This window comes from Schistocerca piceifrons, chromosome 4, assembly GCF_021461385.2.
Source record: "Schistocerca piceifrons isolate TAMUIC-IGC-003096 chromosome 4, iqSchPice1.1, whole genome shotgun sequence".
Classification (NCBI taxonomy): Eukaryota; Metazoa; Arthropoda; class Insecta; order Orthoptera; family Acrididae; genus Schistocerca; species Schistocerca piceifrons.
The window spans coordinates 4250126-4271020 of record NC_060141.1 but is presented as its reverse complement, the minus strand read 5'-3'; the positions used below and the strand labels follow the sequence as shown (position 1 = coordinate 4271020).

At 37.0% G+C, this 20895-nt stretch overlaps 1 protein-coding gene across 1 annotated transcript in view; it reads right to left on the bottom strand.

Annotated features, from left to right (window-relative positions):
• The window catches only part of LOC124794849 (nuclear pore complex protein Nup205-like), a 124753-nt gene extending 107945 nt beyond the window's left edge, over nt 1-16808 (bottom strand). The window contains exons 1-2 of the mRNA XM_047258514.1: nt 16796-16808; nt 2935-3089 (exon numbers count right to left, since the gene is read on the bottom strand). Of these exons, the coding sequence (XP_047114470.1) occupies nt 2935-3089; nt 16796-16808 (168 nt within the window). The remainder of the gene's footprint in view (nt 1-2934; nt 3090-16795) is intronic.
• Between the last annotated feature and the right edge of the window lie 4087 nt (nt 16809-20895).

Below are 20895 nucleotides of genomic sequence, written 5' to 3'. Positions count from 1 at the left end.
GCTTCTAAATCAGATATTTATATCCATTTGACAAACTTTATAAAGTGACTCATTAAATCCTACGATATGATGATCACAAGACGTAACACATTCCTTCAGTATACCTTTATAACAAGGAGCGATCCCGTAAAGAACTGAGTAAGCAATTTCAGTTCACTGTAGTCACATTCTTCTGACTAGTTCACTATTGTTGAACAATTTTTTAAATAATTATATGTCACTTCCAGTTGAGCGCACTGAGAGTCATCAGTGTCTGCATACGAGGACGTATTTCTGCATGATTAACTACTTCTTCAAGAAGAAAAGAGCTGACAGTAGTTTGTGATTTCCGAATTTGCAGTTCATTTTCTTGATTTATGATTTGATGAGAAATGGATGATTTTCCTAATGAATTATGTTTAATTATCTCAGTACTGGTATGTTGTAGGCAAGTTAAAAAAATTTTGAAGAGGAGTGGTATTTTTGTAGATTTTAACTCTGCCAATATGTTTTAATCCTTTAGCATGACTTTTGACAGTTGTTATACCCATACTATTTGTTACATTCCACACTTTTTTTTTTTAATGTAACATTTCTAACTTCTTCCACCCAAAACTTTCAAATCTGAGCCAGTAAACCAGTAACTTTGAAAACATCCTTTCATCCTGAATGCAATAGCCTGATAATAAAAAAATAATAATTTGACATATTTACTGTTATTGCATTTACCCAATGCTATAAACAACACACAGAAGCAACAATGATTTTCCAAAGCACATTACAAAGTTGGTCCTTCTTGGCACTGTACTTATTTGTAACACAAAACATGATATTAAGCAAGTGGGTGTACACAGTCAAGAAGCCCCACAGCAGTTCATAAATGTACAGGATGTTCTAAGATTTTGAGTGCTGAACTAATAAATTGTACATAAAAAATAAAGTATGGTGTCTGCATTACTTCGAGAACATTGCTATATATTCACAGTACATTCCACAACTCAAAGTTTCCATGAGAGGGGGGAGATGGGGGCAGAGGGGGAAACGGAGGGGGGGTGGGGGGGGGAGGAGAAATTTCATGATACTTTATGAAATTCCTTCCCTCATATTTCCCTGTTGCATGAAATTCTTTGATAATTCCCGATATTCCCCACTTATGGCCACCCTGCAAATAGGCAAAACTAGCTGAAATAGAAGTGACACAGCATATAACAGCAGCTATTTGCTATAAAAGTAGTGGCACCATCACTACTTTATAGTGATCATAATGCCATGTGATGAACCAGTTTTTACAACAGGCAGGATCCCTCTCCTATTACTACTCCTGCAAACACTGTTAGTAACACAACAGTACAAGCCGAAAGATAATTACACGTTTGCCCATTTATAATTTTTCACAGTTCTATCAGTACATCACATTGTAGTTAGAGCCACAACAATAATTTCAGACAACTGTTTTTCTCCATTAATATGTTCTTTGAATCACCCCTAATTACACACGCCCTCCTTCACGATGGTGTCTACACAACTTAAAGTATGAATGACAGAATGGTTGATTGATCATCAAAAATTTTTGGCACCATACCCGTGTAGCTGCTATACCTGTACCTGATATCTTCCTATAAGTGTATGCAAAGTAAGTTGTTCTTCCTTTTCCACTGTCTCTCATGTTAGATTTTTAACATCATAACTCACAAGAGCCTGAGAAATACCTCAGTTGGATAAGTGTGAGTAAACTGACATGCTCTTATTGAACAATTTTACCAGTATTCAGCTGAAGTGATACCTTTCACGAACCAAAAATACAGTATATCTAAAACAAGATAGCAGGGACTGACTAACTACCCCTTCCTGTGGACAAATCATAATCATTGTGCAACATTTATCAGTGACACGGAACAATCATATTGTATTCTTTCACATTCTGTGTGCGGATAGCAGCATCAAGAAAATGGCAGTTTCTCTTGGATGAGACTTTCAAAGTAGCTTCTAATTTACAGTGAAATGACGATAAAACAGAGCTATGCATGCCATGTGGGTGCCAAGAAACGAGTATAAAACAAAAGCGATCTATGACCTACAGAGTTCCAAGGGAATGGTATAGGGATAAGGAATATAAAGCACACGTACAAAGCCGACAGATGTTTTGTAGCAGAGCACGCTCTGCAGCAGATTATTGAATGACGCCGGAATAAGCAACCTGTTTACAGCAATTGACTTTTCCAGCAGTTTTTGGTAAAATATTTTATAAATTATTGATTAAAAACACATGACAGTAGTAAAATACTGAATTTTCATTCAAGCTGTTTCCATTTATTCTCCAACATTTATTGCTTTGTAGTCATCACGCCAGCATAAAACTGAGAAAGGGTTTAGGGTCAGCTGGTGTACAATGGTAGTTCTCTCTCCAGTGACTTTCCCGTTGACAAAAAATCTTACAACATGAAATTGGGAGCGTACAATGGTAAACCTTGAAGTAGCAGCTGTCACAAACATTATGATGAAAAAAATATCTTTTGCGGGTGGTGGCAGCAGCACACAGGGTGTTCACCTGGATGCTGTAGAGATCAGAACACAACAAAAAACTTATTCTAGGCTGTATGGATTACTTCTAGAATTGCAGCCTTGACATACAAGATTATTGGCCCAGTCCAGAGCAGGATAGTATTGTGTGACAAGTGGTACATTTGTTGGCCATTTTTATGAAACGAACTAACAGTAACGGGACTAGCTGCAATGCATGGGAACTCTGCTAGAAAACTATTCTTGTGGAATAATCATGGGAAGCAAATGCAACAGAGACCTAATGTCAATTTGTGTTTTGAATCAATACATGAACAGATATGTTTAACATACATTGAAAAGAACAGCAACTGTCCAAATATGAATAATGTCATTTGTAATTTGATTTTAGAATCCTTGTCTTACAGATAAATTCTTATTTAACTACATACATACCGGATTTTTCAGCAATGTCAAAAAATTCTGTTTATGTTTCCTCAGCACTTCTTGGACTTTCTGTAAAACTCCATGAATGGGCTGTGAGACTACGCCCTCAACAAATGACTGAAGCTCCTTAAACGGTGACCACATATCTTCATTTTTTAGAAGTTCTAGAATTTTATAAAAGAAAAATATTGTTAGAAAACTCTATATAACATGAGAAACTGATATTCGACAGAAAAATATGTAAAATTCAAATGCTAATACACATTTTTCTTGTTATCGGAGAGAAAATTTTCTCCAAGATGAAATTGTGTGTGTGTGTGTGTGTGTGTGTGTGTGTGTGTGTGTGTGTGTGTGTGTGTGTGTGTGTGTTTTACTGACGCAGTTTATTAGTGAAAATAGCCAATTATGACATAAATATGGTCATTTAATTCTGGTCTTCCCTATCTATCTGACTTTTGCAAAAAAGTGTGGGTCAAAATCTCTCCATGTTTTTCATTGTTGTTCAACGGCTTGTTCAATGTAATATTATTCACATCCATGAAGTACACTGCACAATTAGGGGACTCTGCCCAATGTTATTCCTTATCTATCATAACAGCTGATCAATTTTTCCTAGAGACAAAAAGTAATTTTACTGTGTTTCTCAATACACCGAATGATGAGGCACACAACTGGAGTGCGCACGCACTCGTCTATGTGTGTGACGTGTTAAAGGTTTACCACAGTAAGTCAAACATTATTGTCTGAAATCATATGTACATCTTGAGGCATTGTAGCACGCAGCACACTAATTACACAGACTATATTCACCCAGTACTTGAGAAAGAGTGCATTTAGTGACTTCTAATAACTCTTAAACAAAATTTCAAATGTCTATGGGTGACTAAACCAAAACTAATAAAATCAACATAATTAGGGTTTTGCATCTTCAACCATAAAGATTTTACATGCTTAACCTCAAATGTTTAACACACTAATTCATTTGTAACTAATAACAACACACCAGAAGCCGTTTTATACATGGGAGTTCAAGAATCAAAATGGATGGGGTCACTGTAGTAATGTAATTCAGTAACGCTTCGTAATTTCAATCTTAACCACCTGTTAATTGAAGAATGCACCAACTTGGTCTAATCCTAATTTGTTTTGATGACATACAAAACAAAAACATGAATGAAACACTGAAGGAATTAAATACAAAATATGTAATTTATTGCAAGAATGAAATTTTCACTCTGCAGCAGAGTGTGCACTGATGTGAAACTTCATGGCAGATTAAAACTGTGTGCCAAATGAGACTTGACTCGGGACCTTTGCCTTTCGCAGGCTAGTGTTCTACCATCTGAGCTATGCAAGTACGACCTACGATCTGCCAGGAAGTTTCATATAAGCACACATTACGTTGCAGAGTGAAAATTTAATCCTGGAAACACCCCCCAGGCTGTAGCTAAGCCATGTCTTCACAATATCCTTTCTTCCAGGGGTGCTAGTTCTCGAAGGCCTGTAGAAGAGCTTCTGTGAAGTCTGCAAAGTAGGAGACAAGGTACTGTCGGAATTAAAGCTGTGAGGATGGGTCGTGGACCAGCCCCCAGGCTGTGGCTAAGCTATATCTCTGCAATATTCTTTCTTCCATGCCTGCTAGTTCTGCAAGGTCTACAGGAGAGCAGCTGTGAATTTTGGACAGTAGGGGACGAGGTACTGGCAGAATTAAAGCTGTAAGGACAGGTAATTTATAGGTTTGCGCATGCTTTGGATAGAATGAATGCAGAAACTCTTCAAAGGTGCTAGAGAAAACTGTACTCATATGATGGGCTTTAGGAAGATAATCCAAAATTTTGAAAACTTTACACAAAAGGTAAAAAGAATTCCAGATCTGAAACCATGGGCAAAATGGATGAATGGGTTGCTGCAGACGATTTGCAAGAAACCACAGACCAAGAAATTGCATGAACAGTGTTACAGTCACATGCAGACGCAATGGGAGGCCCCGAAGTAGATTTCGTAGCTGATATGGTGACAGCTGACACTGGTTTTTTGGCACTCAAGGTAAACCTGAATTACAAATTTATTATGTTTCAAGAACCTACTGGGTGCAATATAACACAAATTACAGTACATGTGTTATTGCTATTTGAGATTGTCCTACAATCTGTTGAACAATGCATTGAATCATCTTCGCTAACCTCATTCTAATGAAAAGATGGCGTGACACTGTTGCTCAGAAACATTTGGAGGGATGCAAGAAACATACAAAAATTACGGAGTTTTCTGAATGAGTGATTCATATGTTACAAACTCACAAGTACAGTACACTGATTTACTATAATCCTAATAGAAGTATTTGAATTTGACCTTCTCAACCTTTCAAAACTACATATCATAATTACAATACAAAGCACTGTAGTAGATGTTGACAGCTAAAATGAAAAAAATGTTATCCAAAACAGCCCCCCCCCCCCCCCACACACACACACACACACACACACACACACACACACACACACACACCCACCTCCAACAGGTGGGTTAACCAGAGAAGTACAGTATATCAGAAGTGGCACGCATTTTAAAAATAGGCCACATTATGATTAATGTTGATAAGCATTTCTGGATATCAGCCAATGAATTGACAGAGCTTGACATTCATAAACAGCTATTTATACAATGTGTGTACAACTCTTTAACAAATTAACTGAGATCTGTCAAGTTCTCAGTTCCCAAAATCAACATAATTTTATGTAAAGAGATAAACATAAACACAAGTGTAACACATGAAATTAATAACGATTACTAGCTAAAAGCAGACTTAGAAAAAATTAAAACTACATGCACATAAAAGAATATTCTCTAAGACTAAAATACATGATTTCCCATGCATACCGGGAAACTTAACCTGAGGTGAAGTGTCCATAAAGAAAACAACACACACAAAAAATTCTCTAAATTCTGAAAACTGTACAAACTAATTTTTGAGCAGGTATTACAAAAGTTGCCACTACAACAGAAGCAGCAGCTGCTGAGGAAAATAAATGGTTATTAGAAAGTTCTCCCAGAATAAATTACCTCACTTCTTTACAAAAACAATGAACTAATTCAGAAGTCCCTCATTACACATTTAAAGATATTCGGGAGGTAACACTTGATGTAAAAATCATTTAATGACAAAATGATATATATATTGCAAAGAGAATAAGTAATGTAGTATGGGACACCATAAAACAAGAAATCAGACACCAGAAAAGGCAGACATGAACACAATAAATAAAAATCAAAGACACAATTAGATTAATTGGAAAGTTCCAAGAACTAGTACATTTTGTAAATGATTATTTTTTGGGTATTGCAAAGAAGTGCCATAAAATTTCCCTAATAAGATGTGCGTAGCACCCAAAATAAACTATATGGTCAGCACAATGATAATGTTTGCACAACAGAGCAAGAAGCCAAGACGATGATACAAAAATTAACAAACAAGAAATTATCCTGTGCCGGTCTCTGATATGAAAGCATACATGGTCAGTATACATACTTGATTAACAAATATAATAAACGAGTCTTTTAGTTCACGTATTAAAGCAGCGCATTTAAAGAATTCACAAGCTGTACCTCTACAAAAGGATGGTAATTGCCACTCCAAACAATACGAGACACAGAAGAGTGCAGAGTTGCCTACAACTCAGGTGCAACATAAAGTCTCTCTCTCTCTCTCTCTCTCTCTCTCTCTCTCTCTCTCTCGACCTTACATCACAAAAAAAGTTTCCAAGTGGATATCCGCCGCCCAAATGTGATTATAAACAGACAAGGCCCCTCAGCAGTCTACAAGACAGTAGCTCAGGAAAGTGTTACAGTGAGTGCTCAGGACTCACGTATAATCACCACCAAGTAGAGCCAAACTGGACATTATACAAGTCATATTAGTCATAGTTCACTGCATATAGGACTATACCAAGGTTTGAAGACAGGTCAGTGAAAATGAACACTGATCTATATTGCCACACACAATTTTCATACTCCAGCAAAGTAATGTGAAACTTCTATTAATACATCATTGTAAACTGTTGCTAATCTGTGACACCACACGTTTGTGCCACAGCTGTTGCCTAACACCACTTGCACCCTGTGACAACCCTGTATAGTCCACGCCAGATACAACTTCGTGGTACGGAGTTCTCTTCCTGCCACAGAAGTATGTTTAATATCAGGTTGTAGCAACCTTAAGGTAATTTTCTCTCTTCTGAATTAACTCTATCAATGCAGGTCCCACCGTTAGTGAATCACTTGATACCACTTTTTGTTGATGTTTGTGTAATTCTTGGCTTTTTCTGGGATGCTACTTTTCATTGTATTAATTCATTATTTCTATTTCTTTATCCTACTGGATAGTTATGGAAATATTCAGTATGCTATGTGCACGCCAAAAAAACTAGTGACCCAGGTAGTTTTAATCTCAACATAAAACAAAATCCGATAAAAATGTTATTAATGTCAATAGAAATTATATTCACTTTAACAAATGAAACCCTATTTTTCTAATGTACTAAATTAATGCCACAGAATCAATCAATGTAGCTTCTTTCAAAAATCATCTCTAACACATGGGGTGGTCTTTGGCTGTAAGTTGATTCAATGTGAACAGTCTGTTATTTCTCTCTGAGTGAGTCTGTGTTAAGTTATGGTTATGACACCAGCCCACTTAGTATCTCTTCAGATGATGAGGAGACTGAAAGAAAGGATGATGAGAAAGTAAATTATTCAGATAGTTCAAGGAGATGAAAATTTAATTGTGATGGGTGATTGGAATTTGATGGCAGGAAAAGAAAGAGAAAGAAAAATACCAGAATAACATGGACTGGGGGAAATGAATGTAAGTAGAAGCCACCTAGCAGAAATTTACACAGAGTATAACTTAATCATTGCTAACATTTCTTTTAAGAATCAGGGAAGGAAGTTATATGCGTGGAAGAAACCTAGGCACACTGGAAGGTTTCAGATTCATTATATGAAGGAAAAACAGAGTTTTCGAAACCAGATTTTAAACAAACATTTTCAGGGGCACATGTGAACACTGCCAAAGGTATAGTGGAAGCATCAGAGGTTGATGGGAATTTTTAAGTGAGAATTAAATAGCAATTCACTGAAAATGGCAAAAGAAATACAACACACCATACGGGTAGCTACTGTATGAGAACTATAACTTGGCATGCGGGCCCCCTAGTTCCAAATCAGAAACTATCGGCAGCAGTTGGGAGATTTTGTGGCGTGGCGATTTCTACATGTCGCCAACTGTGCAGTGTACACTGCATATGTGGTCTGCTATGTTGCCTGGTATGTCGGTATCTCAGCTGTGCTGTTGCCATCAGTGTGTAGTAGCTGCATTTTCACTGTTTCGAAAATGAGTGATGATCCAGTTGCTGGCCCATCGTGGGAGTTACCGTCGACTACAGTTCGGAAAAAGAATTCGGTTATAAGGAGCGCTTGTCGTAAAATGATGAAGTAGTGAAGTTCTGTGATGAAAAAAAAATAAATAAAATAAAAATCAAAAATCACTGTAAATGTCTTTATTTAAATGTCAGTATGAACAGCGATCTCAATTTCAATAGCATAAAGTATTTAACTGACGATTAACTCTGTCCTACACACAGCTGCTTTTGTGGAAGTTTAAGAAACACTATTATGTTGCCTGCACTGTGCGCTTGCAGTACACAGAGGCATCCCCGCCTCCCCCCTCAGGAGCCCTAGTGCTTACTCCCAACTCCCCTTGCTGGTAGATGCCAAGTAATAGTTCATGTATAGTAGCAGATATGAAATAACAAAGGCAGTGAGTGTATATATAATATATGAGTAACTTCGTTTAATATTTATTATTACACGTACTTCTTCATTACTACTAAAAGCGAAATGGCAGCTCTACCTCTGAATTCAGGTTTTCACTTAAGGCAGCTTTGTCAGGATATGTGCATGTAAACAGTAGTAAGTGTCAAAAAGATGCTGCCTGTAGTGGAAACGTATGCTGTGTTCATGCCAGGAAAGTGGTTTTCAGGGGCAATTTGTACAAATCCAAGAATTATGTCGATAACTATGACTCAAAGATGCTAAATATGTTTCTGGACCGAAAGGCACTTCAAAAGTTGTTGCTAATCAAGTAAATGTGAATAATTATTCAAGCAAGTAAACAATGTTCTGTCCCTGACCATACTTTACATGAATTCATCTGACAGTGCGATGGCAAAAATGTTATGGGACATACTTTCATTGTTTATGTGCTGTAGCAATGCAACATTTAATTACTTTGATACTGTGTTGGATAAAAGATTAATTTTTGACGTCATTATACTTTATTACTGCAAAATCAGTACTGGAAATCTTAGTATCATACACTAAAACAATTTGTGCCTTTTAAATTCATATTTTTGAGAGGTTTCACAGTAATGTTTCATTAACTTGCCCAGCAAGAAAACAACGGTAACTTAATGCTAACCCGCAATATGTGCACTCAGTTTCCAGGTAAACAATGTAAAGTACCCATTGACATATTTTTAAGAATAAAATTTTGGACAGAATTTACAATTTTAAAAATATATCATTACTCGAGAAATATTTGAAAATAATGACGTACCTGAATAAAAAGTCACAATGGATTAACTTGAAATATCTACAAAATTTTATTGAAACTTTAATGTGAATTTTCTCAAACCAACCAATCTGACCCTTAGCATTGTTTACAGCCAAGGTGTTCAATTTGACAGAACACTGAAAGATCTAAGTTGAAACAAGGTTCCAGGGGTAAACAACTTTTGCTCATTATTACCAAGACCCTTGGGAGAGCCAGCCATGGCAAAACTATTCCACTTTATGATCTAGGTATATGACACAGGCGAAAAGTCCTCAGACCTCGAGAAGAATGTAATAAACTTGAGTCTAAGTAAGGCAGGTGCTGATATCACTCAACCACAACATCACTGCACCTGAGAGTACGGACACTTCTGTCGGCTCCTTGTAAGTTTTTTATCATGTTATTTCACAAGAACAAACTGAAACACTTGCTAGTATATGCACAACTGTCTTGAAGTCTTTCACAGTGAACTGTATTTTGCTTAGTCATAATTATACTTCTTTACCGTAACATCGCCATGTGTTTCTAATACTGGCCACACAAGGTCGAGTGCACTAATATTGTAGTTCGGTGGGAGGTGTGAATATTACTGAACTGTCAGTTTAATAAGCCATAATTGCTAAATACTGACACATTATTTACAGAAGAATGAAAAACTGGCAGAAGCTAACCTTGGGGAATATTCGTCCGAATTAAGGAGAAATTTAGGAACACACAAGGTAGGTTTGACCCAAAATTTAAAGCTTTTGAAAATTCTGACTGGTATACACTCTCTGGAATTCTAATGGTGTCAAAATCAAAATACAAGGAGTGATAGGTTATCTAAAACTGGTAAAGCAGTTATATGAGTTAAAGGACATTAAAGGGAGCCATTAGTTGGAAAGGTAGTGAAATCTGTAGCCTTAACCTGATGTTATTCGATCTGCACTCAGAAAGCTGTGAGCGAAAACAAACAGAAATGAGGGAAAACAAACAGAAATTTGGAAATAGAATTAAAAGTTGAGCTTTACTGACACCACTGTGATTCTATTTGAGACAGCAATTTACTCTGAAGAACAGACGAATGGAAACGAAATGTGAATGTGGTTAGAGTTGGTCACCTGATAACAAGTATCTTTAACTGACATCACTCTGGTGACTTGCGTGTCAATGAAGATGAAATAATGATAACACAACACCCAGCCTCTGACCTGGTCGAGAATCGAATTCGAGCCCCTTACGTGGCATTCTGCCGTTGGATGCTCATTTATGGAGGCAGGCAGCTGAATGGAATACACAATATCTTAAAAATATATTATACAATGAATTTCAACACAAGTAAAGCAAAAGTAATGGAAAGTAGCCAAATTAAATTGAGCAATGTTGAGGGAAATGGATCAGGAAATGGGACACTAAAAGTAATTGATGACTTTTACTATTTGGAAACCAAAATAACTGACAGTGGCAGTAGTAGAGAGCATATAAAATGCTGACCGGTAATAGCATGAAAAGTATTTCAGGAAAACACAAATTTGTTAACATCAAATATAAATTTCAAAGTTGGCAAGTTTTTTCTGACCACATTTGTCTGGAGTGTAGTGTAGTTGCAAACCACTGATGACAAACAGTTGCAGCAATTAGCCAGAGATGAAGAAGCTTGCACAAGATAGGAGCGTGGAAAGTTGCAACAAATAAATTTTCAGACCGAAGGTGACAATGATGACAGTTGTACAACGTAAAAGATGCTTTTGTTAAAAGGGCACGAACTTTTTTAAATTTATTTATTTGCAGTTGGTGTGCATTCTACACAACCAGCACTGTATTATATAAGACCCTGAAGATTAAGACAAATTTGTTTTAAAATATGCAGAGGAAAGAGAAAATGGTAATTATAATATCAACACAGCATGGTAAAATACAACTGTTACAAATCTTTTAAAATATTTGATGCGGGAGGGGCGGGGGGGGGGGGGGGGGGTGGGGGGGGGGGCAGGGGGAGGAGATGACCAGTACACTACAATAATTTCTTCTGAAGTGATATTGTATCTATCTTCTGGTTGTATGACAGCTTCCACGAGATGATGCAGTATGTCAATAGAGCACAATCCCCTGGCAGAGCATGGTACAGAAGCTCTCCACAGGAGCAGACACTATCAGATGTGAAGGTTATAGTCTCTTAAAAAGAGTATTTTCCAAGTTCTCACATTTTCTACTGTAACAACAGTCATATGAATGGTATCACTTACACAAACAGAATATGTGATTTAAAAAATTTTATAATGTCAAGTTAGAGTTTATCCTACAGAGGTGACGCGGTAATTTCATAAGCGCATCACTAGGACGGATTTTAGTAATCGAGTATCTCATTTCCAACTGATAAACAACTCTTCTTTCCATGCATTATATAATATCCCTTTACATTCAGTGATAAGGTCGGATGCACTGAAATCGGTAGGGGTAACTGCCCATCAGGCACTGCATCTTTCGCGACGAAATCCACATGTTCATTTTGCAGGAAGCCTCGTTATGGTGGTATCCAGAGTAAGTTGAGTGGTGTTCCACACTGCTCGAGCTAAAGCACCACCTGCTTTACATTTAAAACGCTGGCAGGTTGAGTAATACTTTTGAGAGGTATGAGGGGTGAAGAGAGGGGGTGGAAGGTTCTCAGTATTTTGACCCGTTTCATAGGGTCCTTCACAAGTGCCTCTCCTGTATCAACATCTTCACCTCATAAACATACTTCTACCAAACGTACTCTATTGTTAGCGAATATTCAGGCTTAACCAGAGAATCTGTTGCATATACACTTCTCGGGTTTGCCACTGGAGCTAGTTTACACTGAGCAAATTTCACAATATTTCATTCATACAACTAGTTGACATCTTCAGGTGGTGCTAACTGCTGTCATCACTGCTACAAGACATGACTGGTGCATCCTGTGGCAATGACTACAGCAACTGCCACCACCTGAAGGTGTCAAACAGTGGTATCAATGAAATATTGTGGAACTTGCACAATGTTGTCCAGCAGCAAACCTGAAAAGTGTATTTGTACTTGATTATTTGTTAGATATCTCCGTTTTCCTTACAGTTTTGATTCTTTAGTGCCATATTAGTGTCTTAAGATGTCCTATCATACTGTTTCTACTTCTTGTCAGTGTTTTCTACATGTTCCTCTCCTCACCAATTCTGTGGGGAGCGCAAATGCTTTGATTCTCTCAATTTCCAGTTTTCCCAGAGTCCATGACTCACATCCGAACAACGCTGTGCTCCAAACAAACTTTTCCAGAAATTTCTTCCTAAACATTTGATGAGTCAGATATGATCAAATTCTAGGCCTGATGAACTTCAGAGCTTGGATGATGTCCGCTACCTCTGAAGTAAACATGGAAACATTCTGAGAAATGCTGTATGGTTGTTCTGTACTTAGATAATGACAAAAGTTGCCACTATCTATTTACTTTTGAAGTTACTTTTGATCAAGCAGTGAATAGCATAAATGTATCTGGCCACTACATTCGCATAGTTGCTGTGAGTATGATATCAATGTTAGGAGTTTCAGATACGGGATGCAGGTGTATTTTACGCAGAGAAAGTAGCCGGAAAAAATGTACATTAATGTGTGGGTTTGTCTAGCGAACTGGGTAGTAGGAAACATTCATGTTAAGTAACGATTACTTTTCAGCAAAGCACTTTTTGTTGCAACAGAGAAATTGTGATTGTTTAAAAGCACTCCCTGTACATTAGTGTTCTTTCTGAACAAGATGAGACTCCCGACTTCAGCTTTTCTGCATTAAGGAACTAGCATTCAACACGAACAGGCACTTCTCATGATTCAAAGAGCAAAACAATGGTTTGTGTTGGAGACTTAATGCCAAAACATTCCAATGCAGTGGCGCTGTATTTCATCTAATTTTCTGAATGCCAACTTTATGGCATAATGGTAAAAAGCCACACTATAACTGAGGTCACACTAGCGTCTGACACGGTGCAATTATTGTTTTGGGATTTGTGCCCCACCAACAAACAGTCCAATGTATGGGGGAACATTGAAAATTTGATTTAGCCTCAGAAGGTGTCAAATTTGGGCATATTCAGTAGGCTTTTAGTCTTAAATTGGTCCCGAGAATCAAGTAGTCAAGAGTTGCTGGTTTTATGTGGTCTCCAAACTTCATGAATGGAGGAAGATGCTGTACATGCTTCCAAGTAAACAGCAACAAGTGGGACTAGAAAGATGACATTGCTAGACCAGTTTTTAATAGTTTGGTAGTACAATCTAACATATAACAGATAGTACGGAGAGTAGTGGTCATTGAATAGAAGTATATACCATCAGCATGTTCTAACAGTTTAACAGCTGGGGACAGGGAAGTTTCAGTATCAATTCTATATAGTATACAATACTGAGGTGAGGACCACACCTTAAAGGAGACTTGCAGTGTTCAATATTTGCCCACTATAGCCTATCTTTGTTCAACTAAGTGTATGCCTCACAGAGGCGAAGCAACCCAAATACACCTGTGAGGAAGGTAACAAATTCTGTGCAAATGTAGCTTATATATTAACAAAGCTATTCATTCATTATAATAGCCAGCAGAGATATAGAATATTGTAGTGAGGAATCTGCACTGGCCAGAATGATCCAAAATGTCAGTTGTTAATATTGCAATTATTAATTTTAGGTTCCGCTCCCATTTTCTGAAGCCGTTTTTGGATGTATGACAGTAAGTAATTATTTGTGGTCTCCAAACTTCATGTCTAGTTGTGATTTAACCTTTTTTCTTTTTTTTTCCAGTTTTGCTCATGCATGAAGTTAGAATAACTGGCCTCTAGCACTTGGAGCAACTGAGCTCATTTTCCTTGATTCAGTGCCCATTTGGCACATAGATTCATGTAACTCATGTTGTTGGGAGTAATTCCTGGGGTCAAATTCCATTAAGGATGCTACTATCTAAACTGTAAAGAGCGGTCATCGAGAACCAAATGTTGTGAATCGCAGAGGCAATTTTAAACGTTTTCTGACTGTCAACTAAAGGTTTCTCAAGTAACATGGGCACATATAAAGTGATCCTGCAGTGTGAGAACCAATAAAACTGCTCTTAGTTTTTTATGGGAATACATACACCTCTGCCTTGTGATTCACAGTAAAATTGTATGAGAAATATTCAACCAATAAAACTGACGCAAACACTACATATTGCCACAGCACACCTTTTCAACTCAGGCTCACCACTGATCAAATAAACTGCCCAGCCTCCCTGGAGTACCACCTGCTCTGGGCAGTTCCTTTCCATCTCCTAAACTGAACGTATCGCATCTAACAACAATTTTAATTATGCATAAAGTTTGGTCTGAACATCAATATCTGCAAAGCCACCAACTGCCTTGAACTTTACTCGGAAATTAAATTTTTGTGTCATTATATCTTTTGAGCTGTTTATCACAGGTCCTCTTAAATAAAGATCAAACCTTAATCATCAAATTATGGTGAAACTAGATTATGTAATCTCAACACTACTTCTGTCAGATAATGAACCTAAATTATCACATCAAGTAATGACGTTGTCTACTCAAGAAACTATGATCTGATGAAATCAAATTGAAATAATATGTAAACAATGTTGATTTTTTTCATATAGAACGGATGAGGAGTGAGAAGCTGACTCCTTCAGTCACTTGCTTATTCAGATTTAGTGTGTACAACACCAAATTATTTACTTGTATATACTGAATACATAGGGGGGAAAAAGACAAATAAACAAACTTGAAACCACACATCAAAATAGCTATTTTGTATACCTTTCTACACATATCAGTGTGACCCAACTTCAATGGTGTTAAACTGTAAAAAAAATCACCTGAGCATCCAAATTCATAGTCACAAAAGAATATTGAAACATTGACATATCTTCTACGTTCCAGTAGATAGGACCTTGTAACTACATGTAGCACACAGTATTAAGTGCACTATATCATCTCCATCACATGCACACAGAAATAACAGGCAAGGAATGGTGGATGAGAAACATATACCCTGATACGATAAACACAATACAGATTGTCCCTTTTGCAGTGGATGCTAGGACCATAAACACAAAATTGCCATTTAGCTTGTGGGCTGCTGCAGATAAGAGAGGGTGGGCAGTTATAAGGAAAAAAGGCTCTGCCCTTTTTTTCGCACAGCATGTAGCACACTGGAATAAACATTAGATTCACAGTGTCAACAACGATGCTGCGGTGTGTTGTATTGTTTAATACTTGAAAGACGGCAATAGGTAGACACATCCCGTACTGGCCCAAAATCATCCAACATCCACGAATTCTGTCACTCCCAGGAAAGGACATACAGCACTGTTTGTTAACAACAATGACAATTTCAGTTCCCTCTCATCACATAATCACAGCTCTGGATCGCATCTTCACTATATCGATTGAATTCAGCTTATATCAGGAGTCTCCAAAGGTGTGAAAACAAAAGTGTTACAAATTTCAGGAACTCATATTAACTGCAAAGGTAACTGTCAACATAAAGACAACCTTTGCACACAGCACCAATAACAATAAATGCAAAAACAAAATAAGAAAGAGCCCTACAACGTGTAACACTGCTCGCATGGCTGGCAGTACTAATAATTGCAGATATGTATAAAACTTCATATTTTTCACAGGACAGTAGACATTTGCTTTAAGTTTTACATTCAAAGAATTCAACTCATTCAACAGGTGGACACTATCACTGCAAGAATGATGATGATTTGCTGGGAATGACAGTCAGGGGAAAATGCTGTCTTGACAGTAAAAATGTTTCAAATTGCTCTATAGTTTTCTTTTAGTTATTTACATCTGTCAACTTGCACATAAGGCCACTAGTTTTAATATGAGCACCGGAAATGTGAATCATTGCCGCTGTAGGTTCTGTAATAAATCTGAAATACGGCAAACAGCTGTTCACCAATAAAGTCAATATAACGGCGATCATGATTATTAATGGCATGGCCGGTCAACAGCCCTGATATATTTTTTCCCCCAGTTGTAGGAGAGCTATAGATATCTTTTCTGCTGGTCTGAACTATTTGTTGAGGGCAGAATGTTAGGATGAGCAACACATACTGTGATGTAAAGGAAATTTGGAAGGATTCGTTTATGCCATGATTTCTCTTACGAACGTGAATGACAACACACGACACAACTCGTCAAATAACATCAAAGTCAGAGCAACAGCCAACGTAATTACAACAATTATCTTCAGAACATCACTGTTGTTATGCTTTGTAATTACCTCTATCCATCATTAAGCGTTGTACTAAAGAAACAGTTAGCAAAAATCTTCCCACACTAAACTCACTATTTCAAACAGAAACCACACACACCTAAGATACTATTTTACAAACAATGACAGGGCGGGAAAACAGTACTGCCAACTGTATAAACTAAAAAGCAGCTGGAGAAGCTGCGTACCAACCTAGAAGGTTCGAATCTATGGAGATTCCCTAAAGCCTGCCGGATTTTCCCCGGAGCAGGAATTTTACCCCATGCGAACATGACGCAGTGTTTTGCGTCGGCAAGGACACAAAACCTAAATACGTTGAGCTATTGGGTTTTCCCAGAAAATGAAACCGGAGTGCATTAGCTATTCAGTCCATACATGCTGCCTGAGAAGAGTGTTCAAAGGAAGTGTTATTACTTTAACCAAAGTCCCAATATACTCACAAGTTGTCACTGTACAGTACAGATGTATCGCGTAAGAGAAAAGAAAACTCCAGGGTTTCCTAATAGATATACTTATAATGGGCAATGATGGATATGATTATTTGCTCCAGTATTACGCGAAGCTGTATGTCTTTGACACTGCGTACAATAACAGTTCATCTTCCTCAATACAGAAGATCACTTGCAGTTCTTAGAACACTTTTTAGCCATTATTCGCACGACCATTACATGACTTAAAGCAGTTTCGTCATCAGAATGCAACGTACAACAAAGCAGACAGCTGTAGGAGACCCAGAAGTATAAGTGTAAGATACAAAAGAATCTCCCCCACAAGCGACAATACCATAAACCTAGAAGTCAACTGCCACAGCATAAGCAACAAAGTGCCAGAGTTTGAAGTATTCCTGGAAACAATGGTAGGTATGGAAAGCTGGTTGAAACCTGAAATTGATAGCAGTGAGATTTTTAGGGAAAATGTAAGTATTTATCGATAGAATAGGCTAGCAGGAAATGCAGGTGGTGTATTTGTCGCAGTAGAGAAGAAATTCAAATCCACCGAAATAGAAATCGAACCTTAAAGCAGATTGTTTGGCCAAGACCCAGTAACCTAGAACGGATAGTTCGAAATCCAGTTCGAGGTGGAAATATATATAGATATAATGGCAACAAACAGAACTGCCATCTTTGAGGATGTCCACATCGAAACTGGTATCAGCGACCATGATGTAGTGTGACAACAATGATTGTCAAAGTACAAAGGAAAACTAAAACAAATAGAAAGATACATATGTACACTAAACTAGATCAAAAAAGCAGTAGAATCGTATCTCAGTGAGGAACTTGAAACTATCAGCACAGGATAGAAACACGCAGAGGAACTGGCTTAAGATTAAAAGAATAGTTGACCAGGCACTAGACACATACATAGCCAGTGGAACAGTTCATAGCGGGAGAGATCCTCCATGGTATACACTAAACGTAATGAAACTTCTAAAGAAACATTGACTACTGCATAATAAGTATAAAACAAAGCACAGGACTATAGATAGATAAATGCTAAATGAAATCAGTTTGGCTTCAAGATTGATTGATTTTTATTGCCCAAAAACAAAACATTTACACGGATGTAAAGCTTGTATAAGCAACGTCAATAAATGTACAAACAACAATGACAATAAATACACAAATAATTAATCTATGTTAGAAATTATGCTCACAGAAATCTTCCATTGTATAAAAACAATTTTGAATTAATAAAGTTCTTACAAATATCTTAAATTTTTTTAGCTCCAGACTCTTAACTGACTCTGGTAGTTTATTAAACAGCTTTACATATGTGTGTTTAGATTAGATTAGATTAGATTAGATTAATACTAGTTCCATGGATCATGAATACGATATTTTGTAATGATGTGGAACGAGTCGAATTTTCCAATACATGACATAATTAGGTTAATTCAACAACATACTTAAGTTAATATAACAACTTTATTTTTTGTGTTTTTTGTTTTTCTTTATTTTTTATTTTTATTTTTTTATTTTTTTAATATTTTTGTTTTTTTTTCTTTTTTATCTTAATTTATATCTAAAAATTCTTCTATGGAGTAGAAGGAGTTGTCATTCAGAAATTCTTTTAATTTCTTCTTAAATACTTGTTGGTTATCTGTCAGACTTTTGATACTATTTGGTAAGTGACCAAAGACTTTAGTGCCAGTATAATTCACCCCTTTCTGTGCCAAAGTTAGATTTAATCTTGAATAGTGAAGATCGTCCTTTCTCCTAGTATTGTAGTTATGCACACTGCCATTACTTTTGAATTGGGTTTGGTTGTTAATAACAAATTTCATAAGAGAGTATATATACTGAGAAACTACTGTGAATATCCCTAGATCCTTAAATAAATGTCTGCAGGATGATTTTGGGTGGACTCCAGCTATTATTCTGATTACACGCTTTTGTGCAATAAATACTTTATTCCTCAGTGATGAATTACCCCAAAATATGATGCCATATGAAAGCAATGAGTGAAAATAGGCGTAGTAAGCTAATTTACTAAGATGTTTATCACCAAAATTTGCAATGACCCTTATTGCATAAGTAGCTGAACTCAAACGTTTCAGCAGATCATCAATGTGTTTCTTCCAATTTAATCTCTCATCAACGGACATACCTAAAAATTTGGAATATTCTACCTTAGCTATATGCTTCTGATTAAGGTCTATATTTATTAATGGCGTCATACCATTCACTGTACGGAACTGTATGTACTGTGTCTTATCAAAATTCAGTGAGAGTCCGTTTACAAGGAACCACTTAGTAATTTTCTGAAAGACAGTATTGACAATTTCATCAGTTAATTCTTGTTTCTCAGGTGTGATTACTATACTTGTATCATCAGCAAAGAGAACTAACTTTGCCTCTTCATGAATATAGAATGGCAAGTCATTAATATATAATAAGAACAACAAAGGACCCAAGACTGACCCTTGTGGAACCCCATTCTTGATAGTTCCCCAGTTTGAGGAATGTGCTGATTTTTGCATGTTACGAGAACTACTTATTTCAACTTTCTGCACTCTTCCAGTTAGGTACGAATTAAACCATTTGTGCACTGTCCCACTCATGCCACAATACTTGAGCTTGTCTAGCAGAATTTCATGCTTTACACAATCAAAAGCCTTTGAGAGATCACAAAAAATCCCAATGGGTGGTGTTCGGTTATTCAGATCATTCAAAATTTGACTGGTGAAAGCATATATGGCATTTTCTGTTGAAAAACCTTTCTGTGTTTGAAGCTGTTTAGAGTTTTGGTATATGTGCAGTAGTCTTTTGTTACATCATTACAGTGTCGGGTGTTATAACTATGTACATCAGAATTCCGATCAAAACTAGACAAGTTCTTTTTAATGTACACGAGACATTGAAATATGTGTATACATGGCAAGGTGATAATACTAAGTTTACTAAGTAATTCTCTACAGTGCATTCTAGGTGGTACTTTACGTATCAGTCTGACAGCTTTTTTCTGGGGTGTAAATAAGCATTTTGAGTAGCAATTGTATCCCCACAAGATTGTCCCATACGTCAAATGAGAGTGAATATAAGTATAATAGACAGAAAGCAAAATTTTCTCATCTATTGTTGTTGTAATTTTCTGAGCATAAATACTCCATTGTATGAATCTTTCAATAACCACTACAGCAGAATACTGTCACATGATCTTCCACAAGAAGCCAAAAAATTCTGGTTGTATGTAAAGGCTGTTTGGGGCACCAAAGTCAGTGTCCACTCACTCTCGAGTGAAACAGGAACTGAAATTGAGGGTAGCAAAGCATTAGATGTAATGCTTAGCTCCGTTTTCAAATGTTCTTTTAGAGAGGAAACATAGCGGAACTGCCCCAATCTAATCCTTGTACACTGGAAAGATGAATGAATAAGTATTCGGGTCAGCAGTGTTGAGAAACAGCTGAAATCGTTAAAATTGAGCAAAGCTGCAAGGCCCGATGGAATCCGTATGAAATTCTATACCCTCTCTTCCAACTACAATCTATAGTAGCTCTCCTGAACAACAAACCGTTCCCAGTAGTTGGAAGAAAGTACAGGTCACACCCACTTAAAAGAAAGCTAGTAGAAGTGATCCACAAATCCACCATCCGATATCTGTGACAT